Raw genomic sequence first — 25,313 nt, 5'->3', positions numbered from 1 at the left:
AACAGGTAAATACAAATAAAACAGTCTAAACACTTTAGATCCTCCAACGTACGGGCAACTGGCCTCTAGTGGCTCTAGTGGACCTACGGAGCTTACTGACTGGTCCTGAGCTACAAGATGTAGGAGCTGTCAAAGGTAAACTGGGCAGCTGTCTACGGGCTCTTTGGCTCACTAGGGGTACGGCAGGCTCACTATAAGCAGAGGATCGATTCTCCTGGTCTGCTTGTGTGGGGTCTTCTGCCTCCTGGACCGGCTGCTCTTCCAGCTCTACCTGTTTTTCCGTAGGCACTTGGGATGCTGGCTGGAGGAAGGTGAGGACGGGTACCACAACAGCGCCATTTACCTGTGTCCAAGACCGAGGGAAGTCTCAGAGTACAGTACTGACCATCTCTTCCCTTTCCTCTGCGGGTCGAGGGTTTTCTTGATCTTCTTCAGGGTTTCGTAGCTGCTCGGGACACTTCTTCAGGTGATCTTGGGAGACAATGGCTGTGATTTCTCCTCCATCCTTACTGATTGTGCAGATTTTTGGGTTTTCATGGCTTGATGGCAGTACGGTGTACGGGTCCTTCTCCCACTGGTCGTCCAACTTGTGGAGCCGTCTTTTCCTCTTCAAGACCTGCTCTCCAGGTACCAGGGGAACAGCGGGAGCACACTGGTTGTAAGTCTTCTCCTGTCTTTCTCTTGCTTGACGGAGACTTCGCTCAACGCTCTCCTGTACTTTCCGGTACTGCTGCTGCCTCTCTGTGTCCCAGTCTGCTTCTGGTGAAGTGTCCTCGGGTGTCAGGACTCCCATATCCAGATCAACAGGCAGCTTACCAGGTCTTGCTCTCATTAGGTAAGCCGGGGTACAGTTGGTAGAACCTACAGGGATGTGGTTGTATAGGTCCACCAGATCAGGCAGTTTCTCAGGCCACAGACTGCGTTCTTCCAGGGGCAATGTTTTCAGAAGGTCTATCACCACCTGGTTCATCTTCTCGCAAAGTCCATTGGTTTGCGGATGATAGGGTGTTGTTCTTATCTTCCGGCAGCCATACAGAGTGCAGAACTCCTGGAAGACTTCCGCTTCAAAGGCAGGTCCTTGGTCCGTCAGCACCTGCTCTGGGTATCCGTGTGGACGACAGAAGTGCTGCTGGAAGGCTCTAGCTGCTGTTTGAGCCGTTAAGTCCTTGACGGGGACTACAACCAAGAACCGGGAGTAGTGATCCACGATGGTTAACGCATAGACGTAGCCACTTCTGCTGGGGGTCAGTTTTACATGGTCCAAGGCTACCAGTTCCAACGGCTGCCTGGTGACGATGGACTGCAGGGGAGTCTTCTGGCTGGCACGGTACTTCCTTCTTAGGTTGCATGGGCCACAGTCTCTGCACCACCTCTCGATGGTCCCTCTCATGCCTACCCAGTGGAACCGCCCGCGCAGCAGGAACTCCAGCTTCTTCCATCCGAAGTGCCCAGCTCCGTCGTGGTATGCCTCCAGTACCATAGCCGCGTCTCTTCTTGGCACCACTACTTGCCAGATCAGTTCATGCGTCCGGGAGTTAACCATTCTGCGGCACAACTTCCCCTTGTAAAGAAACAGTCGACTCTTCTCAGCCCACAGTTGCTTGGTCTCCTCCGGAGCGTCTGGGTCAAGGCGGGCATCTGGCCGAGTCAGCATCTCCTTCACTAGTCGGACGGCGGGGTCACTGTCTTGTGTTTCCGCCCAGTTGTAATGAGGTAAGGGGTTGAACGTAGCGGATTGCTTACCCCTTACACGGTGGGAATACTGGGTAGTCCCATGACGGTGAAACGCGGGGAGTTCAACTTCTTCCAGTTCCTCTGGATCTTCCCCTACGTCCGGTAGGTTTGGCATTCTGGACAAGGCATCCGCGTTGGTATTGGAGCGTCCTGCCCGGTATTTGATCGTGAACTCATAGTTGGACAGGCGGGCCATCCATCTCTGCTCCAGGGCACCGAGTCTTGCAGTGTCCAGGTGTGTCAACGGGTTGTTATCCGTGTACACGGTGAACCGCGAAGAGGCGAGGTAGTGCTTAAAGCGTTCGGTGACTGCCCACACCACTGCCAGGAACTCTAGCTTGAATGAGCTGTAATTCTCAGGGTTTCTTTCGGTGGGTCGCAGTTTTCGGCTGGCGTAAGCAATTACCCGTTCTCTCCCCTGCTGGATCTGGGACAGTACGGCTCCTAGCCCGATGTTACTTGCGTCGGTGTAGAGGATAAAGGGCTGGCTGTAATCAGGGTACGCCAGGATTTCATCCCCCGTGAGGGCCATCTTCAGCTGGCGGAAGGACTCTTCTTCCAGCTTCTCCCATCTGAAGGGCGGCTTCTGGTTCTTGGCCTTCCTGGACTGGCCTATCAGGAGGTCCTGCATAGGAGCTGCCTTTTTGGTGAAACCGGGAATGAATCTTCGGTAGTAGCCTACCAACCCGAGGAACTGCCGCACTTCCTTTACGCTGGAGGGTCTTGGCCATTCCTTAATCGCGGTGATCTTATCAGGGTCGGGAGCCACTCCGTCAGCACTCACCACGTGTCCCAGGTACTGCACTTTTGGTTTTAGCAGGTGACACTTCGACGGTTTCACCTTCAGACCGTAGTTTGCCAGGGCTTCGAACACTTCCGCCAGGTGTTTCAGGTGGTCCTCGTAGGTTTTGGAATAAACTATAACATCGTCCAGGTACAGCAGGACCGTCTCAAAGTTCCGGTGTCCCAGACAGCATTCCATCAATCGTTGGAAGGTTCCTGGTGCGTTGCAGAGTCCGAACGGCATGCAGGTAAACTCGCTAAGTCCCATCGGGGTAGTGAATGCGGTCTTCTCCCGGTCCGCCTCTGCGACAGGAACCTGCCAGTACCCGCTAGTGAGATCCAAAGTGGAGAAGAAGTTAGCAGATTTTAAAGCAGCCAAAGACTCCTCTATCCTTGGTAAGGGGTACGCATCTTTGTGTGTGATACGGTTGATTTTCCGGTAATCTACACACATTCTCATGGTGTTGTCTTTTTTTTTAACCAAGACTAGTGGAGCTGCCCAGGGGCTACAGCTATCCCTGATTACCCCAGCCTCCTTCATGTCTCTAAGCATCCCCTTGGCGTGTTGGTAGTGTGCAGGGGGTACGGGTTGGTATCTCTTCTTTATGGGAGGATGGTCTCCCGTGGGGATATGATGTTCTACCCCCTTTACTCGCCCGAAGTCTAACGGGTGTTTACTAAACACTCTCTCGTACTCTTGAACCACCCGATAGACTCCCTGTTTCTGGTGTGAGGGAGTGGAGTCAGTACCCAAATGTAGTTGCTGACACCAGTCCTCTATTGTTTTCTTAGAGCCGTTACCTTCCTCTGGATGAGATGGAGGCAAGGGTTCCACGGACTGTACAGAATTTTGATTGATGGTATACAATTTGGCTAGCGTAGCATACCGGGGCAGGTACACTTCCCTTTTCCCGATGTTTATTATGCGAACGGGCACCCTCCCATGGCGTACATCAACCACCCCCCGTGCTGTCAAAATGGTGGGCCTACTGTCTGAGTAGACGGGTTCTACCATTGCTTGGTAGTCTCTACCTCTTAGACCAATAGCTGCCCGGCACCAAATCATCATTTCACTTTTCGGGGGCATGGCAATAGGGAAAGGGTCACACATTCTCACGCTTCCAATCTCACCACCGGAGAGTTCCACCTGTTGCCGCCGCATCAGTGCCCGGATCTCTTTTTGGAGCACTCGCTGTTGGCCGGAGCTGGCGTTCTTGGCAACCTGCTGTAAAATGAAAATCATCTCTGCAAGACAATTTTCAATCACATTAGTTCCTAGAGTTATCTTTGGGTGACTCTCGCGCTTGTCAATGTCTACAATGATCAGTCCCTGTGCTGCCAGTTCGACTCTACCGACTTTAATGGTCATCTCTTTGAATCCGATCTGTGGCACGGGTTGACCATTGCTGGCGATGATACTCAAGTCGTCGTCAGGGTAGCGGGTTATATCCGAGTCATTCCAGTACTGCTTAAAGAGCACGTACGGGATGGTGGTGACCTGTGACCCGGTGTCAAGTAGGGCACTCATAGGAATGCCATCCAGTACTACAGGCAAGACTGGACGTCCTCCCACGTATTTGTCACGCCAGTTCGATGGGCCTGGTGATCTTATTCCTAGGGGTTGGCCCTCTACCCCAGGTTGTGCCAGTTTAAAGGACAGTACCTTGCCATATGTCCGGGTTGATTGCAGCGGCGGCAGATGGGTTGTCCGTCCTCGTTGTATCGGTCGCTGGGTCTTCCTCTGGCCGGTGGGGTCCTCCTTGGTCGGCGCCACGGGATATCCTCCGGTCCGGATGCCAGCTGGATCTTCCCTGGAGTAGCAACCTGTAAAGACTGCACAGTTCGGGTTAGCGCGGCAACGCTTTTAGTTAGCTCTTGGACCTGACGGTGCAGGTCTGTAGCCGGGTCATTGTTTAAAGCCTGCGCATCAGCTCCCACAGGCCCTGCCGACAAGGGCGCCGTCTCCTGGTGGTAAATGGTAGCAGGGCGTTTGTGGGTCACAGCGCCACCTGGTGCCGGTTCTCGGAGCACCCGGATGGCTCTGTCCTTGAACTGTGCAAAGTCCAGATGAGGGTCCTGTAAGGCCATTGCTCGCAACTGGGTTCGGTGGGCATTGCAATGTAGACCCTCTATAAATTGTTCAGTCAACAACTTGTCTTCGTTTCCCACGCCGTCAGGGTCGGCCTGCTTAATGGCTCTCAGGGCTTCTTGTAGGTTTAGTGCATAGTCCCTTATATTCTCATGTGCTCGCTGCTTGCACCCGTAGAATCTAAGCTTGATCTCGGCTGAGGTACGGGTATCAAAGGTGTCCTTCAGCCGGGCTAGTATCTCTGCGACAGTCCTCCTCCTCCCAAGTGGCCAGGACTTTACCTCCCTTTGGGCTGCCCCTGTTAATTGAGCCACCAGGATGCTCACTTTTTGCTCTTCTGTGAGGGGGTACACCTGGAAGAGGCTATCCAGCCTTTCTCTGAAGTCATTTAGGGTATGGGACTCCCCTGAGTACTGGGGTAGCCAGGCTGCCCCCGGGATGTAGGGCATGGTGAAAGGCATGACCGCAGCAGCGGTGGTGCTGGCGGTGGCTGTAGCAGTGAAGCTCTCCTCCGTATCCGACATCCTCCTCCCCCCTAGTGGACCGTGGCCTACCTTGCGATGATCCTCTTCCGTAGGCCGCGGCTCCGCAGTGGATCGTCAGGGTTGAGGACCTTCCGTCGCGCTCCTGTGACGTGGGCGTCTGCTGGGCTCCTTCCAGGACCTTACGCAACGTCCGGACGTGAGGCGGGGCTTCAGTTCTCGCGCGCTTTCGGAGTCCACGCCCCTCTTCTTCTCGCGCGGCGTCCTCGAGATGGCGTCCAATGGCGAGAAAACTCCACGGATGGCGGGAAGAAGGCAAAAGATGGCGTCGGATGGCGGGAAAACTCCACGGATGGCGGGAAGAAGGCAAAAGATGGCGTCGGATGGCGGGAATCTTCACCACAGGTAAGTTTAACAGTCTTTTTCAGGCACGCAGTACCCGGTGGTTGCGGGCACGAGATCCTGCCGACTACGCCAAAGTTGACGCGCCCCTGGACCTGTGCCAAGTAGCGTTGCGCACGCGGGGGCCTACCCGGAGCCGGATCTGATATGGGTAGTAGTTTCGTGGCGGTGACCCGGTCCGTGCCCAGGGAGTCAAACTAAGTGGCAGTGCTTGTCAGAAGATGTTATATTGCTCGACTACGCCACCCGTTGAATGCGGTTATGAGACCGCCGCTGCAGGGCAGACCGCTGAGGCCGGTGGTACGGTTGTGCAGCGTGGATGGTATAACCCCCAACGGGAGGGGTATGGCCTCAGGGCAGCGGACGTGGATGATGAAACACTCAGAGACGGTGCGGTGTCGTTCAGGGTCTTTACTGGTGGCAAAGGTAGACCCTCCCAGAGTACTGGCTAGCGATCGGGGCCTGGTCAGTCCGTGAGCAGATGGAATCTCCCCTGGCCAGGCGGAGTTGTAGGCCTCCCCAACTAATCGTACTCTTCTGGCTACCTTGCTAGAGGCGGGTAAAAGTAGCCCACGTCCCTGAGTGTACCGTGTGGTGCTCACCCGTATGGCCGGTGACTCGGGGCCTTCTGGTAGCTTCCGCTCCACGACGGCGGTGCTGGTCCCTTGCGTGTGACCGTGCCTTCGGGTTTCTTGGCCAGAGGACCTGAAATCCCCTGCCGGTCGGTTTCTGCTGCTGGGTAAGGATTCGTCCCCACAGCCTCGGACTCCGGGTCCGGTCAGAACTCTTCAATCAGGGCGAGCTCTACAGCTTCCAGCCCCTGATCTCTTTTAGCACAGCTCCCACAGAGCTCCTGATCTTTCTTTCCCTAAAGCTGCTCCACTACAGACCAGACTGTGTCTCTGTCTGTGTTCTCTCACTCTACTCTACTCTCTAACCCTGTCTCAGCCCCAGCTTTATATAGGGGAAGTTCTTCCCCTCCCAGGACTGGGCAGGAGGTGTGGTATGCTTAGGATTCCTGACCAGGAGACCTCCCACCTGCTCACAGACGTAATATGGCTATTACTGTGGAAACCAGACCCCTGGGGTGCCACATGTAGCACTGAGGTTGTTAGCGCCAGTAATATAAACCTAGGAAAAAAACTCCAGCACAATAAGTGCTGAGAGGGGTTAATCGGCCATGTTTAGTGCTAGGTTAATTGAACAGCTGTAGAGTGCATGGAGTCCAGAGGATAAATACCCAGCCTTCTAGAGCATTCAGTGTTGGGTGGGTCTGGAGGTGCAAGCTCTGGAGCTGTGTTTTCATGTTAAGGAAAGCTAAACCTTGTGTTGTTTGTTCCTGAAGTGGACGGATTCCCTAGTAAAAAGGACTGTGCCATACATTATGTTTTTGTTTTCCTGTTAGGCTGGGAAGGCTGTGTTTGTTTTGCTAACGTTGCACTGGTTTATGCAGTACTCTTAATAAACCAGTGGAAGATTTAAAGAGACAGTGTTCCTGTGTCTACCTCTATGTGCAGCCGAGTGAGCCGATCTACCACAACACATAAACATAGCATATACTGTACACCCATAAACACAACATATATTGTACACACATAATCACATACTGTATGCACACATAAACACAGCATATACTGTACACACATAAACACAACATATACTGTACACCCATAAACACAACATATATTGTACACACATAATCACATACTGTATGCACACAAACACAGCATATACTGTACACACATAAACACAACATATACTGTACACCCATAAACACAACATATATTGTACACACATAATCACATACTGTATGCACACATAAACACAGCATATACTGTACACACATAAACACAACATATATTGTACACGCAAACACATTATATACTGTACATACAAACACAGCATATATTGTACAAAGAAACACATCATATACTGTACACACAAACTAAGCATGTACTGTACAAGCATAATCACAGGATATACTGTACACAAACAAAGCATATACTGTACTATACACACATAATCACAGGAATCACAAGATATACTGTACACACAAACACAGCATTTACAGTACACTCAAATAGAACCAGAGATCTGTGCATGAGTGCCTTCCATAGCCGGGATGCAAAACTCAGGACAACAATGGCCATGAACTGAAGGGATGTAGAGCGATGAAGTAGATAGACAGGCACGCTGCCCTAGGCAGTAATAGTGAACCAGACAGTAAAAATGCCATCTTTAATATTCCACACAGTTATAATGCCTCCACACCGTAAGGCCACGTTCACACGTTCAGTATTTGGTCAGTATTTTACATCAGTATTTGTAAGCCAAAACCAGAAGTGGTGACGTGTTTCTATTATACTTTTCTCTGATTGTTCCACTCCTGGCTTTGGCTTACGCATAGTGAAGTAAAATACTGACTAAATATTGAAGGTGTGAACATAGCCTAATAGTGATCTTCTGAGTGCCTTATTCTCACCTCAAATATTTAGGCTAGTTTTTCTGTTTAACCTCATAGTAATGATGACCCATTGTATCTTCATAATAAGTCCTCCCACTGTTGGGTATCATTGCCCTCTTTATGCCTACCACACAGTATTCCCACAATTTGGTCTGTGAAATATGTCTACTGAGATGAGCTGCTTGGTGCAGATTCAATAAAATCAGTATTTTATCAGCAGGAGATTATCACTGGAGGACTAGTTGCCTTGTGCCATGTAATCCTCCAGCTCTGTATAACCCCGCCCTCACCACTGATTGGCAGATTTATATGACGCGCCCCTGGGCCTGTGTCGCGCTGCGTTGCGCACGCGGGAGCTTACCCAGAGCCGGATCTCTTGAGGGTTGTAGTCTCGTGGCGGTGACCCGGTCCGTGCCCAGGGAGTCAGACTAAGTGGCGCTGTATTAGCGGTAGATGTAGGACGACTACGCCACCCGTTGAATGCAGCTATGGAGCTGCCGCTGCAGGGCAGACCGCTGAGGCCGGTGGTAGGATAGTGCAGCGTAGATGGTATAACCCCCAACGGGAGGGGTATGGCCTCAGGTCAGCCGACGTGGATGATGGGGGTAGCAGGAATCACTCAGAGACGATGCGGTGTGATTCAGGGTCTTTACTGGTGACAAAGATAGACCCTCCCGGAGTACTGGCTAGCGATCGGGGCCTGGTCAGTCCTTCAGCAGATGGGATCTCCCCTGGCCAGGCGGAGTTGTAGGCCTCCCAAACTGACTGTACTCTTCTGGCTACCTTGCTAGAGGCGGGTATAAGTAGCCCACGTCCCTGAGTGTACCGTGTGGTGCTCACCCGTATGGCCGGTGACTCGGGGCCTTCTAGTAGCTTCCGCTCCATGACGGCGGTGCTGGTCCCATGCGTGTGACCGTGCCTTCGGGTTTCTTGGCCAGAGGACCTGAAATCCCCTGCCTGACGGATTCTGCTGTTGGGTAGGAGTTAGTCCCCACAGCCTCGGACTCCGGGTCCGGTAAGAAATCTTCTCAGTCAGGGCGAGCTCTGCAGCTGCCAGCCCCTGACTCCTTGTAACACTTCTCCCACAGAGCTCCTGATGTTTCTTCCTATGCTGCTTCTCTTCTCTACTTCTGGCATGGCCCAGGAGCTGGGCCCAGCCGGAGCCACAGCTCCCTGTCAGCCCTCCTGGCTCAACTCTCCCTCTGAACTGTCTAACCCTGCCTCAGCCCCAGGTTTATACAGGGGAAGTTCTTCCCCTCCCAGGACTGGGCAGGAGGTGTGGCATGCATAGGATTCCTGACCAAGAGACCTCCCACCTGCTCTCAGACATAACATTGCATTACTGTGGAAACCAGACCCCTGGGGTGCCACATTCCCCCCTAGTGAAATTTAGTACTCCGGGACTAAACATATTTTTAGAAAAACATAACAAGGTATAAACAATAATAATACAATAAGAAAAACACATAAAGATGGTTACGGCGTGTCCGCAACCGGGTGCAGTTTTGAAGAAAAGCAAGGTGTCCATTTCACCAAAACAGGGAGACGTAACCAGGTAGGGGTCTGTCCTGCCCCGAGTCCTTAACAGTCTTTAGTCCATTCCTGGGTTACGCTCCAACCATGTACAAAGGATTCCCGGTAAATCCACCAAAGACTCCCATAAATTACTAGAAACACATAATTATTTACAGGATATGGCCACTCTCAGTCCTCGGCCAGTGGGGATAAGGAATGGCTGCTCACAGTCCTCAGCCTGGTTTAAGATAGGGGCACATGGGGAACAATTCACTAATCCCAACGGGGACCATATTTTAATTAGCAGCAGTCCTTGTACCCTTACGGGTAACTATTTACAGCTCTTTATTCACGCTACTTCCCTTCAGTAGCTATGTCCTCTTTGTGCTCCCTCCTGAGGGTAGTCCTCAGACCCGTCCGGGTCCTCTTGGCTTTCCTCGTATTGGTAGTACTGCAGCTCCTCCTCGGTTAGCTGGGTTAGTATCTCTGCGACAGTCCTCCTCCCAGGTGGCCAGGACTTTACCTCCCTTTGGGCTGCCCCGGTTAATTGGGCCACCAGGATGCTCACTTTTTGCTCCTCTGTGAGGGGGTACACCTGGAAGAGGCTATCCAGCTTTTCTCTAAAGTCATGCAGGGTATGTGACTCCCCTGAGTACTGGGGTAGCCAGGCTGCCCCCGGGATATAGGGCATGGTGAAAGGCATGACCGCAACAGCGGTGGCGCTGGCGGGGGTTGAAGCGGTGAAGCTTTCCTCCGTATCCGGCATCCTTCTCCCCCCTAGTGGACCGTGGCCTACCTTGCGATGATCCTCTTCCGTAGGCCGCGGCTCCGCAGTGGATCGTCAGGGTTGAGGACCTTCCGTCGCGCTCCTGTGACGTCGGCGTCTGCTGGGCTCCTTCCAGGACCTTACGCAACGTCCGGACGTGAGGCGGGGCTTCAGTTCTCGCACGCTTTCGGAGTCCACGCCCCTCTTCTTCCCGCGCGGCGTCTTCAAGATGGCGTCCAACGGCGGGAAAACTCCACGGATGGCGGGAAGAAGGCAGAAGATGGCGCCGGATGGCGGGAAAACTTCGCGGATGGCGGGAAGAAGGTAGAAGATGGCGCCGGATGGCGGGAAACCTCCACGGATGGCGGGAATCTGCACCACTGGTAAGTTTGAACAGTCTTTTTCAGGCACGCAGTACCCGGTGGTTGCGGGCACGAGATCCTGCCGACTACGCCAAAAGTTGACGCGCCCCTGGGCCTGTGTCGCGCTGCGTTGCGCACGCGGGAGCTTACCCGGAGCCGGATCTCTTGAGGGTTGTAGTCTCGTGGCGGTGACCCGGTCCGTGCCCAGGGAGTCAGACTAAGTGGCGCTGTATTAGCGGTAGATGTAGGACGACTACGCCACCCGTTGAATGCAGCTATGGAGCTGCCGCTGCAGGGCAGACCGCTGAGGCCGGTGGTAGGATAGTGCAGCGTAGATGGTATAACCCCCAACGGGAGGGGTATGGCCTCAGGTCAGCCGACGTGGATGATGGGGGTAGCAGGAATCACTCAGAGACGATGCGGTGTGATTCAGGGTCTTTACTGGTGACAAAGATAGACCCTCCCGGAGTACTGGCTAGCGATCGGGGCCTGGTCAGTCCTTCAGCAGATGGGATCTCCCCTGGCCAGGCGGAGTTGTAGGCCTCCCAAACTGACTGTACTCTTCTGGCTACCTTGCTAGAGGCGGGTATAAGTAGCCCACGTCCCTGAGTGTACCGTGTGGTGCTCACCCGTATGGCCGGTGACTCGGGGCCTTCTAGTAGCTTCCGCTCCATGACGGCGGTGCTGGTCCCATGCGTGTGACCGTGCCTTCGGGTTTCTTGGCCAGAGGACCTGAAATCCCCTGCCTGACGGATTCTGCTGCTGGGTAGGAGTTAGTCCCCACAGCCTCGGACTCCGGGTCCGGTAAGAAATCTTCTCAGTCAGGGCGAGCTCTGCAGCTGCCAGCCCCTGACTCCTTGTAACACTGCTCCCACAGAGCTCCTGATGTTTCTTCCTATGCTGCTTCTCTTCTCTACTTCTGGCATGGCCCAGGAGCTGGGCCCAGCCGGAGCCACAGCTCCCTGTCAGCCCTCCTGGCTCAACTCTCCCTCTGAACTGTCTAACCCTGCCTCAGCCCCAGGTTTATACAGGGGAAGTTCTTCCCCTCCCAGGACTGGGCAGGAGGTGTGGCATGCATAGGATTCCTGACCAAGAGACCTCCCACCTGCTCTCAGACATAACATTGCATTACTGTGGAAACCAGACCCCTGGGGTGCCACATATAGATATAACACAAAGGTCACCAATAATACTTCCTAGATAGATACATAGCACACAGAGACTAGAGCTAAATAAACTCAGGCTCGAGGAAGATATATAAAAAATATATTTTTATTAAGGCAATTTAAAAAGATATCACAATGTACCCTAAAGAGAGCGGCCTGTATAATGGGAGACACATGCTGAATACCTGTCTTATTTGTAAGTATTTTCCCTTTAGTGGGTCCTGCGCTATGCTTTTATATACTGGCTCTTGATATATTATTGTGGCTTATTGTTTGACCATATTCTACAATTTTGATGTAGCTCTATCAAACGGATCTATACTGACATCTACATTACTAGATACTTATGGCTATTTATAATTGAAGCTACCCCTATAGCATTTTGATTTAGGACCATTCCTATACTTATTAAATCGGTCTGAAGCCCATTACCAAATATATTCATTATACAGGCCGCTCTCTTTAGGGTACTTTCTATTATTATATATGTGGGTTATTTATACCTAAGGCTTCAGCAATTGGCAGTGGAAGGTTTCTGTTTTTTAATACTGTTTTTACATTGTGATATCTTTTTAAATTGCCTTAATAAAAATATATTTTTTATATATCTTCCTCGAGCCTGAGTTTATTTAGCTCTAGTCTCTGTGTGCTATAGATTTATAGATATGCAGAGTGTACACACAGAAAGCAGCCAATCAGTGGTGTGGGCGGGGTTATACAGAGCTCAGCATTCAGAGAACTGCTAGATCTACAGCAGAGAAAACCGGGATTTTATCAAAACTGCATCAACAGCCCTGTAAGTGATATATCACTGGAATCAGTGTTTCAGCCCTTACATCATGCAGCTCTCAGATTACATACCAAAAACCTTTTGGCATATTCCCTTTAAACATTTCCAGAAATGTTGATGATTGTGAGTTTGTCTGATAGGCTGGGATATGTGCTAGCGACCTCACTCACAGAGCTGGGGGGTGTAGATTGCAATTGCTGCAACCCCAGTTACTAAGCCACTGATAATAATGTAGAATTTTCAGTGGTAGAATGATCCATGTGCGGAAATCATTAGCTTCTTACCTTAGAAATATAATTTTTATTATTGTGACAAGAGCCATAATATGACCATGAGCATAAAACCTAAAGTTCATACAGCATGAAGAGCTGTAACAATTGACAAGTCTAGATTTACCACCCCTGACAATCTCAGCTCTGCGTCACTTTTGCCAGTTTTATGATTTAGTAAATGTCGGGTACGTCGCCATCTGTAGTTCATGAGCGGAACTGCAGTTTTTGCTGACGCAGATATTTTCACGATTCAATGATTTACTTCATTCTTTTACTATACATCAGACTTGTAACACAGCATCATATGTCATTTCATTTAGTCAGTGCCCGGATTCATATATGTGTGTGAAGGTCGGAAGGAACCCTAATTACGGATATACAAGCTTTGATACTTTTGGTTGGGCATTTTTATCTCTGTTTCGACTGATGACTCAGGATGCCTGGGAGCACCTGTATATGAAGGTATGGTATGGATTCTGTACTTTACTGACTGTTATTATATATCATGATCAAGGTTGTTAGGCAGGCATTCACACATGGCGGCAACCTCCTTGCCAAGGTGTATCAAGGATATGTTTAAAACTGCTGTGGGATGTTGGATGTTCACTTCACATGTAATTAGGGAGTGCAGAGTATTATATAGGAAGGAACCAAGGAGGATATCTGTCCCTGGTATCGGTCATAATACATCCAAACATGACACTGATAGAAAAAGTACCATAAGTAATGGGTCATGCAAAAAATTACATTGCTCATCTAAATCCCATATTATGCCTCAGGATAATGCTGATGGAAGTAAAACATGAGTTGTAGGGAAATTGTTGTGCCTCAATGCGTTTCCCCTCCTTTCAGAGGTTCTTCAGGAGGGTCCCAGGAATAGTAGCATGATGTTCTGATGCAAACAGATGCTAGTTCATTCCTTCTGCTGTATCGCATTCATTTAGGGTGCCAACTTCTGCGGCCAGATAGGGAAGGATTAAAACGGAAATAATAAGGATAGTGTCCCTTTCATCAATTTGGCATAGGTATAAGCAAAATATTTGTTATAATATTGTTGTGGATTAAGCCAATTTTTGGTTGTTAAGTCGTCACGTGTGGAGGTGAATTCTTGTAATAATTTTTGAAACAAAGTTAGATTTTAAGGGTAAGACGGTAATATATCCCTTTCTGATTAATAATTGTAGGCTATAGATACAAACCCCTAAAAAAAAAAAACTCAAATTGAGTCCAAAATCTCCATTTCATAATTAAAGTCTCTGGCTTCATCAGAGCCAAGTTGAAGTTGTTACCCCCGATTAAGTCAAGAATGTGTGTCCAAAACGTGATGTGAACACTGCACCATTTTCGCAACAATATTTTCCGACTTATTTAGCACCGAAGATTTCTCGGTGTCACTTTTCCTGTGGGAGGTCTGCGGCTGAAATCCAATGTGGGAATGTATCCATAAAAACACGCACATCTAAGATAGGTGATCATAGGTGATGGCTTTAGTGATGATCCAACAGCTCTGACACCTTTTCAATAAAATGAAAAGGAAATTCCCTGTTCACTTTCCCCCAAAACCATACAACTGCAGTAAAAAAAGAGTATGAATAAAGCAATGGTGATGCATATCTGCTCCACTCAAACCAAAGGAGAAGGGGCATCGACTATATTGCAAAAAACTAATGTTTCGAATTTACCCAAAGAAAAGGTGTTAAATGTTCACAATTGACATACCTCATTAAAGGAGTTATCCAATCTCTTTTTTTTGTGTACAAGCAGCTGATAATCACATGAAGTAAGTGAAGAAGTAACACTTATATTACCAATCTCTTGCCGCTCCCTTGGCGGTGCTTATCTGGTTCCCTGACGGTCTCTTTTCTTTCGACTTCCATCACTGTTGAGTCGACATAAAAGTTGACCATTGCAGTTGTTCATTCGCTCAAGCCCTCACCACGCTGGTGTCAACAAATCACCTTTACAGCCACCATTTATGGTTAAGACCGTTGGGAGAACTTTGACAAGGGAGCAACCGGGAAGTGGTACAGTACATTGCAAAATTGCTATCCCTATACCAAGGCTTTCTATTTTTCTACAGACCCTACGTGCTTCTGGAAAAACCTACATGATCTTTTTTGTGCTGGTGATATTCCTTGGCTCTTTCTATTTGGTAAATTTGATTTTGGCTGTGGTCGCTATGGCTTATGAAGAACAAAATCAGGCAACTTTACAAGAAGATCAGCAGAAATGTGAAGAATTTAAGAAAATGATGGAGAGTCTGAAAAAACAGCAAGAGGACGCTCAGGTAACTTGTACACCACCAGCTTGTATAGCACCAAACCTATTCATACAAATTAGCAGGATGAAAAGGACTTGATACCTTTTCTGTTTTTTTACCTAGACTTTTATAGGCAATCTCCAATTTGTACCACTTTAATACATTTCAAACACAGCTATTTTTTTTCCTTCTGTTTTTTCATCCAACATCCAAAATGTACTTATTTATTTATTTTACTCACTTACATAGCGTCATTATTCCATAGCACTTTACAGACATTATCGGCACTATCCCCATTGGGGCTCACAATCTACATTCCCTATCAGTATGTCTTTGAAGTGTGGGAGGAAACCGGTGGACCTGGAGGAAACCCACACAAACACGAGGAAAACATACAAACTCCTTGCAGAAGTTGTCCTTGGTGGGATTTTAACCCAGGACCTCAGTGCTGCAAGGCAACAGTGCTAACCACTGAGCCACCGTGCTGCCATGCTAAACTTATTCATTTATTTATTTTTCCTTGACATAGCCATATGAGGGTTTGATCCTGAAGAATGCGTTGTGGTTTTTAATTGTACCGTAACTATATAAAAAAAGACGTTGACTGCAGACCTACTGTAATTAAGCAAAATTAAAAAAAAATGAGCATAAGGTTCTTAGTTAACATTTTGATTGATGTGTATAACATGTTGATCAAAGTGTATAAGCCCACTGCCACGCCACAGTGACTTATTTTTAAGTAGATCCTTGCTCTATTAGATGTAGTGCTGCATGGCTGCCACGACTGCTACAAAACTGCACCCACAGGAAGAGCCACCCAAGTGGTCCACAGCACCTCTGCTGCGGGGCCAAGCACCTCTGAACTTTGGTCCACCCCACAGATACAGCACAACAGCAACAATGGCTGCAGCACAGCAAGAACATAAAGTTTTTAATTCCCAGAATTTATCATATAAGGTACTGTAAAAAAAGTATAAGGTGAAATGGTAAAAAATCTAATTCTATAATTTTTGCTCAGGTTTCATTTATACGGTGTTCACTGTGTGGCTCTAAAAGACCTGGTAACTTTATTCTTCGGGTTAGTACGATTTACGAATATGGTAATACTAAATATATTCAATTGTTTTATTTAGAGAATCAGAAAAGTAAAAGACTTTAAAAAAAAGGTGATGATGACGTTAAAGTGGGGGACCCTCCTTGGTCTAACCATTAAGATACTGCGGTTGCTATTGACCGTGGCATCTAAGCGGTAAACTGCAGCTATCAGAGCTGGCTCTGATCACTGCACTTACAGGTTGGCTGTATAACATCTCAACATGTGAAATACAATTTTGTCACAAGTCAGGAAGGGGTAAAATGAAATAGATGCAAACTTTGAGGGGTTGACCACTTTGAAGAATCCAAGGAGTTCTCTGACGATATAAAAGTACAAGGCCAATGGCTGTAAACCTCAGCTGAAGTAACTTGTAATGTTCTTTATAGTTTAAAGTAGAAAGTACAGTCAGCTCCTGCAGAATTTCTTATTTAAGAGTAAGGGTTGACGTTTCTACCCAATATTGAGACAAATAATCTTTCGTACTCTTTCCAAAAGGAAGGTCTTTGTCAGCTGAGGTGTGTGTTATGAGGTTCTGTAACATGGACTAGAGCAGTAGCCGTGGGTGAGGCATTTGTCTTCCACGACCTGGCAAGTTATAGAAAAACGTGGTCTTCATTTGGTGTGTGTGGCCGTGTTTCTGCTACAGACACCTTCCAGTTCAGTTCTTCAACTCTTAGAGTGGGCCAGTTCCCACACCAGTTCATAAAAACAAAGTCCTTTTTACTAGCAATCTGGATTGTGCACATAGATAAGCATGAGATGCAGTTGTCATGTTCTTTTGTAGAATATAGAGGTACTCTTTCAATAGACATGAACAGCGTCACAGTTGGTGTATTGCAGATTAAGTCAGGGACCTCCATCCTTTTTCAATATGAGCTGTGCTTTTTCCACTGACCACTACACTTCAGCCCACTTCTTGGGAATCACGTGAGGATGAACCTCTGGCTATCACCTTACTGCCCCAGCCTTGCTGACTCTCTCTCTTTGATCGCAGCTTCCAAGGCCTGGCCAACACTAGTTTGTTCCCTAAAGTATCTTAGTGACCCTTCTAAAGTTCCTGGCTGTATGCTTCCCCCAACTCACCTGTTTACAGAAGAACACTACCATTGGGATTGTCTTGTTCTTTCTCCTGTTTCCTGCTGTCTTCAACCACACACACACACACGGTGATGATCACCTTTTTCCAAGGGTGTCCTTTCTTCTTCCCTTCTCCCTGCTCAATAGACTATCCAAGACCTGAAACTAACCCACAGGTCCCTAATACTCCTCCCCAACCATGGGCTGGCTCTAGAGATATCCCAAACAGTCCTGATTAGCAGGAACGGCAGCCTACAGGAGGATAAGACATAAAAAACAGTACATTGTCAATACAATTAAAGTAACAGTTTTCAGAGAGGTGCAACGTCAGCCTCTGCACCCCCACAGTTCTACAGCACCACAAGGAAATCTCCATGTTGTAGGATCAGTGGTTAGCTGAGGAGGAAGCACCCCAGCAAAAACAAAATGTGGCAAACTGCTGTATTAAAACAAATATAAGCAGCATCTATTTGGTGCCTCTCATTTCTGCATATTCGTCAAGTCTTGATTATTAGACTGTAGAGCAGAGAGCTGCTACATAAATTCTCTCTCTGGGGAACTTAATAGGTCTGTACATTACACAGACAGGCTATTAATTTTATTAGGAAACATGTAATGCAATATTTCTAATGCGTTGACGCTGCAGGAAAATGGTATACTTGCTGCCAAATTTCCACAGGAACCGTGATACCCTGAGAGCGCCTTCTATCAAAGAGGGTTGATCCATAGCAGGTAACCCCTTTAATCATCAAAGGTTTATCTTTTTAATCCCCACTTCTCACTTTAGGCTGCAGCAGAAGCACCGACAGACACAGAGGATAGTGAAGATGGTGACCTGGATGATCTATCTGGGAGCTCGTCTACATTATCAAATAAGGATGACAAAGAGAGAACGAAGCCCGGTGTGGTCAAAGGAATGCAGGTAGACTGTGAGGATTGACACATTGTACTTGTGGATCTGCAGAAGTTATATAGTTCTTGCAAAAGGCAACCAGTGGAATTTAATGATACTTAAATTAGAAACTATTGATTACCTATATGGTCATTATGAGATTGGTTGGGGGTCTGACACACAGAACTCCCCTCCCAATCAACTGAAAACTGGTCCAGCAGATACTAGATGTAAACTATCTAATGGGGTGGAATATAGCAGCCCTATACATTACTTAGTAGCCACTGTGTTCATCTGTAATATACTGTGTTCTTTAGCAATAAGCAGTGTTCTTCTGAGTAACAGGCTGTGTTCTTCTGTACTTATAGGCTGTGTTCCTATGTAATACACTGTGTTCTGTAGCAATAAGCAGTGTTCTTCTGAGTAACAGACTGTGTTCTTCTGTACCTATAGGCTGTGTTCCTCTGTAATACACTGTGTTCTGTAGCAATAAGCAGTGTTCTTCTGAGTACCAGACTGTGTTCTTCTGTACTTATAGGCTGTGTTCCTCTGTAATACACTGTGTTCTGTAGCAATAAGCAGTGTTTTTCTGAGTAACAGGCTGTGTTCTTCTGTACTTATAGGCTGTTTTCCTCTGTAATACACTGTGTTCTGTAGCAATAAGCAGTGTTCTTCTGAGTAACAGGCTGTGTTCTTCTGTAGTGTAGGCTGTATTCTTCTGTAATTCACTGTGTTCCTCTGTGGTAATAGGCTGTGTTCTTCTTTAGTTTATTGGCTATGTTCTACTGTAATACACTGTTTGTCTGTAGCAATAAGCAGTGTACTTCTGAGTAACAGGTTGTGGTCTTCTGTGATAATAGACTGTGTTCTTTTTTATTTATAGGCTGTGTTCCTCTGTAGCAATAAGCGGTGTTCTTCTGAGTAACAGGCTGTGGTCTTCAGTACTAATAGTGTGTTCTTATGTATAATAGACTGTGTTCTTCTCTAGTAATAAAGCATGTTTTTCTGAATACCAGATTGTGATCTTCTGTAGTATTTGACTGCCCTTTTGAAAATTGACCTGACCACCCATACTAAGTTTCTTTCCTCCCTCAATATCACAGAGTAAGGGCTTTCTTGGTTTTCTGTTTGGTGCCATCACATTCATACGATCAATCCTGTTTGCCCTCTATTTGGTATCTACTGTAGAAGCCACATCCTCAGACTTCACACTAACTCCATAACTCAGCTTTCAATTACAATAAATCCCAAAGACCACCAAACAAGTCTGTTGATCATAATTAGACAAAAATTGAAGAAATCTCCTGAGTTTTTTTGAAAATTGACACTTAGCTCAATATTTGTCCACTCTCCAAACGGAAATAAATCACAATTAAATTTTCATGCCATTGCTCAGCTATGCCTCAATATAATTCTTTGTGGTTATTGTTTTGCAGACACGGTCAAGTATTCATATTAGCAGTGGTTTTAGCTTCAGATATCATGTCAAGGATGGAGGATCAGAGAATGATTTTGCTGATGATGAACATAGCACGTTTGAAGATAATGACAGCAGAAGGGACCTTTCTCTGCCTTTGCCTGCAAGACGAGATCGGTTAAATAGTAACCTTAGCCAGACCAGTCCCTCTCTCAGAAATGGTAAAATGCACAGCACTGTGGACTGTAACGGAGTGGTTTCATTGGTCAGTGGCTCATATGCCCGTGCAGAACTTCTTCCAGAGGTAACAATGTGGAATGAGAAACTAAGTTGAAAAAAAAAATTAAATATACAGGGGGAAGATTATTTTAAAGCTAACATTTTGCTGATTTGCACTTTTTCACTTCGCAAAATGGTTCGCGACTCGCCGCCTGTGCAATGCAATGAGAGAAACCCATCGGCACTAATTCTATTAAGACCACCAAAAATGAATCTCAATTGGAGCAAATCAATTTGGCTACTGACTCCCAATGGCCAGTGAATCATAGACCTGTCAAAATGAAAAACAAATGATATTTGCACTTTAGGGCAGGTGCAGATTTTTGGTCTGAAGGAGACGTGACAAAACATCAGACCAATGTTATTCTATGGGGCCGTGCACATGTCCGATTTTTTCCTGGGACCGAGTCTATACGAGGAAAAATTGCAGCATGCACAATTTGCATCCGATCTTCAGATCGCACTCAGCAATGCAAATCAATGAGTCCGTCAAAAAAATCGGACCGCACTTGGATGACATCTGAGTGCGGTCCAATTTTCTCAGACTAATTAGAATGGAGAAAATGTGCAAATTTTCTTTCCATCTTCTTCTCATCTGAGAATATCGGATCACACTATGATCACATTCTGATCAGAGTGCGATTAGCATAATCGGTCTAATTTCCTCGGATGAGAGAAAATACTGTCGTGTGATCCTGGCCTAAGGGCTCGTGCATATGACCGTATTTTTGATCCAAGTGCAATCCAACAAAACATCGGCTCATACTCGGACCAATGATATTCTATAGGGTCTCGGACCAGGGAAAAATCACAGCATGCCTGAGTTGGATCTGATTATCGGATCTCACTCGGCCATGCAAGTCAATGAGTCCATGGAAACCATCGTACTGCGCTCGGATGACACCTGAGTACAGTCTGATTTTCGCGCATGGACACAATGGAGAAGATGACAAAAAATTGGATCAAACACCATGGTACATAGATAAACAGGGTACTCCTTAATCGAACATAGAGCCTAAAGAAAGTGGAGTAGAACACCCAAACAATCAGAAACAAGGAAAGACTTATTTCAATTTAAAAACACTTTTATTGGATAGAAAAATTAAAAGAGTTTCCTTTTCAATATATATATGTGACACTAATAGGGAGCGGTCATATAGGGTAAGAGAAACACACATAGCAGTTACGGCAATTAATTAGTGGGTCCCCCGGGAGAAGAATGCAGAAGATCCCGTCAGAAGGTACAAAATTAGTGAAACAGTTAGAATAATATATACACAATGTATACCATTGTAGGGCGTTTGTGCAAGTTCAGAGTCAGAAAACAGGAGAAAAATGGCCACTACTCAGATAAGAAAGATGGCCAGGATACAGAGACAAATCATGGTATAGATGGTGCAGTACGGCCACGTGGTTACCCCAGTCCCCATGGGTGAGTTCTATACCATGATTTGTCTCTGTATCCTGGCCATCTTTCTTATCTGAGTAGTGGCCATTTTTCTCCTGTTTTCTGACTCTGAACTTGCACAAACGCCCTACAATGGTATACATTGTGTATATATTATTCTAACTGTTTCACTAATTTTGTACCTTCTGACGGGATCTTCTGCATTCTTCTCCCGGGGGACCCACTAATTAATTGCCGTAACTGCTATGTGTGTTTCTCTTACCCTATATGACCGCTCCCTATTAGTGTCACATATATATATTGAAAAGGAAACTCTTTTAATATTTCTATCCAATAATAGTGTTTTTAAATTGAAATAAGTCTTTCCTTGTTTCTGATTGTTTGGGTGTTCTACTCCACTTTCTTTAGGCTCTACAATGGAGAAGATGGAGAATTTTTTCTCCATCTTCTCATCCGTGAGAATCAGATCACACTATGATCACACGGTGATCAATTTTTGATCAGAGTTTAGTCAGAGTGTGATAATCATAATCAGCCCAATTATCTCGGATGATAGAATATATGCTGGTGTGACCTTAGACTTATAGTGAGTTTTTAAGATTAGTAGTAGATAATAGTTTATCCAGACACCTAAAACATTTAAGAAAAAAACTCTTAGAATGCTGTAAAAAAAAGAACATATGTAATACTTTACTGATCCTCCACCACTCTTTTGCATTGATGCTTGGGTAACCACTGAGGTTAATGATTGACTGCAGCGGTCACATGTTCATCTGTGCTAAGTAGGATTTGCACAGGGCAGTGCCCGATCAATAAGGCAATATGTTTTCTTGTTATTTGAAAGTATTTTGAGAGTCTAAATCCTTAGTCACAAAATTTCTATAGTGCAGTAGTTTTCTACATTTTTTTTTTATTTCTTTTCATAAGACCCCTCAATAGATCAATTGAAATATTTTCCGAGTCATTTTATCAATTACTTAGAAAATCATACAGTACAAGACAGGAATTCTGAGGTGAAATAGACGTCAAACTACCCATAAGTGTCTTATTTTAAGGACTGTGTGGGCGCATTGTTATTTGAGCTGAACCACTGGGGAATGTACAGTTCAAAGAAAGAAATGACTTTCAAAGGTGCACACAATCCCCTGTGCAGCACTTTCCTCCCCGTTAATCCTGCTGCAATTATGAGCGATGTACCAATATAAATGTGTCAGATTTACAATAGTCAAGATCTTTAATAATTAGTGAGCCAGCGAATGTATAAAAGGGCCTGATTTCTAAAAGTACCAGAAACATCATGTGGGGAATTACGGTATGAATGCTAGATACTAAATATAAGGCTGAGTTATTCACATTGTAACCAGGGTTTGAATTTGTATATATGCAGTGAGGTCAGGGGTGGACTAAGCATTTAGGTGTTAAGGTAGTGCCTGTGGGTTCCTATCACAGGGGTCACAGTGTCCCTTAGAGAATTCTTAAAGGATTTGTCTTCTTTAGAAAAATGAACGTTATATATATTCTTGATAAAGTTATATAAAACTTAGTGTCTGATATAGTTTTATTTTATACCCGTCTTAGGGGTTTGACTGACAAGATTAGTTCAATAGCTATGCCAGCCCCCATTTCTTTCATTGCATTAGCTGTGTCAGAGAAGGGGGCTGGTTTAGCTATTAAGATTAACAGTCAGCCATCACAGCACTTGATATAGGGCACCTTAAAAAAAAACTACAGCACAGACACATATGCAGTTGAAGCCAGAAGTTTACATACACTATATAAAAAAAAACACATATGCCTGTTTTTCTCAATATCTGACATGAAATCAGAATAAACCTATAATTTTATTTTTTCTTTAAATAGGGCACTATAAAAAATATATAATTAGACATATAAATGTATATGTTTGTGTGTGTATATATATATATATATATATATATATATATATATATATATACAGTTAGGTCCATATATATTTGGACAGAGACAACATTTTTCTAATTTTGGTTCTAGACATTACCACAATGAATTTTAAACAAAACAATTCAGATGCAGTTGAAGTTCAGACTTTCAGCTTTCATTTGAGGGTATCCACATTAAAATTGGATGAAGGGTTTAGGAGTTTCAGCTCCTTAACATGTGCCATCCTGTTTTTAAAGGGACCAAAAGTAATTGGACAGATTAAATAATTGTAAATAAAATGTTCATTTCTAGTACTTGGTTGAAAACCCTTTGTTGGCAATGACTGCCTGAAGTCTTGAACTCATGGACATCACCCGACGCTGTGTTTCCTCCTTTTTGATGCTCTGCCAGGCCTTCACTGCGGTGGTTTTCAGTTGCTGTTTGTTTGTGGGCCTTTCTGTCTGAAGTTTAGTCTTTAACAAGTGAAATGCATGCTCAATTGGGTTGAGATCAGGTGACTGACTTGGCCATTCAAGAATATTCCGCTTCTTTGCTTTAATAAACTCCTGGGTTGCTTTGGCTTTATGTTTTGGGTCATTGTCCATCTGTAGTATGAAACGACGACCAATCAGTTTGGCTGCATTTGGCTGGATCTGAGCACACAGTATGGCTCTGAATACATCAGAATTCATTCGGCTGCTTCTGTCCTGTGTCACATCATCAATAAACACTAGTGACCCAGTGCCACTGGCAGCCATGCATGCCCAAGCCATCACACTGTCTCCGCCGTGTTTTACAGATGATGTGGTATGCTTTGGATCATGAGCTGTACCACGCCTTCGCCATACTTTTCTCTTTCCATCATTCTGGTAGAGGATGATCTTGGTTTCATCTGTCCAAAGAATGTTCTTCCAGAACTGTGCTGGCTTTTTTAGATGTTTTTTAGCAAAGTCCAGTCTAGCCTTTTTATTCTTGATGCTCATGAGTGGCTTGCACCGTGCAGTGAACCCTCTGTATTTACTTTCATGCAGTCTTCTCTTTATGGTAGATTTGGATATTGATACGCCTACCTCCTGGAGAGTGTTGTTCACTTGGTTGGCTGTTGTGAAGGGGTTTCTCTTCACCATGGAGATTATTCTGCGATCATCCACCACTGTTGTCTTCCGTGGGTGACCAGGTCTTTTTGCATTGATGAGTTCACCAGTGCTTTCTTACTTTCTCAGGATGTACCAAACTGTAGATTTTGCCACTCCTAATATTGTAGCAATTTCTCGGATGGGTTTTTTCTGTTTTTGCAACTTAAGGATGGCTTGTTTCACCTGCATAGGGAGCTCCTTTGAACGCATGTTTACTTCACATCAAAACCTTCCAAATGCAAGCACCACACCTCAAATCAACTCCAGGCCTTTTATCTGCCTAATTGAGAATGACATAACGAAGGGATTGCCCACACCTGTCCATGAAATAGCCTTGGAGTTAATTGTCCAATTACTTTTGGTCCCTTTAGAAAACAGGATGGCACATGTTAAGGAGCTGAAACTCCTAAACCCTTCATCCAATTTTAATGTGGATACCCTCAAATGAAAGCTGAAAGTCTGAACTTCAACTGCATCTGAATTGTTTTGTTTAAAATTCATTGTGGTAATGTCTAGAACCAAAAATAGAAAAATGTTGTCTCTGTCCAAATATATATGGACCTAACTATATGTGTATATATATATATATATATATATATATATATACTGTATATACATGTATACACAAATATGTATATATATGATATATACAGTTGTGCTCAAAAGTTTACATACCCGGGCAGAATTTTTCATTTCTTGTCCTTGTTTCAGAGAATATGAATGATAACAAAAAAACTTTTTCTCCACTCATGGTTATTGGTTGGGTGAAGCCATTTATTGTCAAACTACTGTGTTTTCTCTTTTTAAGTCTTAATGACAACCAAAAACATCCAAATGACCCTGATTAAAAGATCACATACCCTGGTGCACAGAATTTTACACAAATGGGTTTGAATGGCTACTAAAGGTAACATCCTCAGCTGTGACCTGTTTCCTTGTAATCAGTGTGTGTGCATAAAAGCTGAGTGAGTTTCTGGGACCCAGACAGACTCTTGCATCTTTCATCCAGCCTCTGACATTTCTG

At 45.7% G+C, this 25,313-nt stretch overlaps 1 protein-coding gene across 1 annotated transcript in view; it reads left to right on the top strand.

Annotated features, from left to right (window-relative positions):
• The window catches only part of LOC141161753 (sodium channel protein type 2 subunit alpha-like), a 231,400-nt gene that overhangs the window by 123,397 nt on the left and 82,690 nt on the right, over nt 1-25,313 (top strand). The window contains exons 9-12 of the mRNA XM_073647026.1: nt 13,146-13,287; nt 14,906-15,112; nt 18,046-18,180; nt 19,587-19,871. Of these exons, the coding sequence (XP_073503127.1) occupies nt 13,146-13,287; nt 14,906-15,112; nt 18,046-18,180; nt 19,587-19,871 (769 nt within the window). The remainder of the gene's footprint in view (nt 1-13,145; nt 13,288-14,905; nt 15,113-18,045; nt 18,181-19,586; nt 19,872-25,313) is intronic.

This window comes from Phyllobates terribilis, unplaced genomic scaffold (assembly GCF_046119375.1).
Source record: "Phyllobates terribilis strain yellow unplaced genomic scaffold, ASM4611937v1 Scaffold_9__5_contigs__length_417890890, whole genome shotgun sequence".
Lineage (NCBI taxonomy): Eukaryota > Metazoa > Chordata > Amphibia > Anura > Dendrobatidae > Phyllobates > Phyllobates terribilis.
The sequence above is the reverse complement of the archived record's forward strand: the minus strand, read 5'-3'. Positions and strand labels throughout refer to the sequence as shown.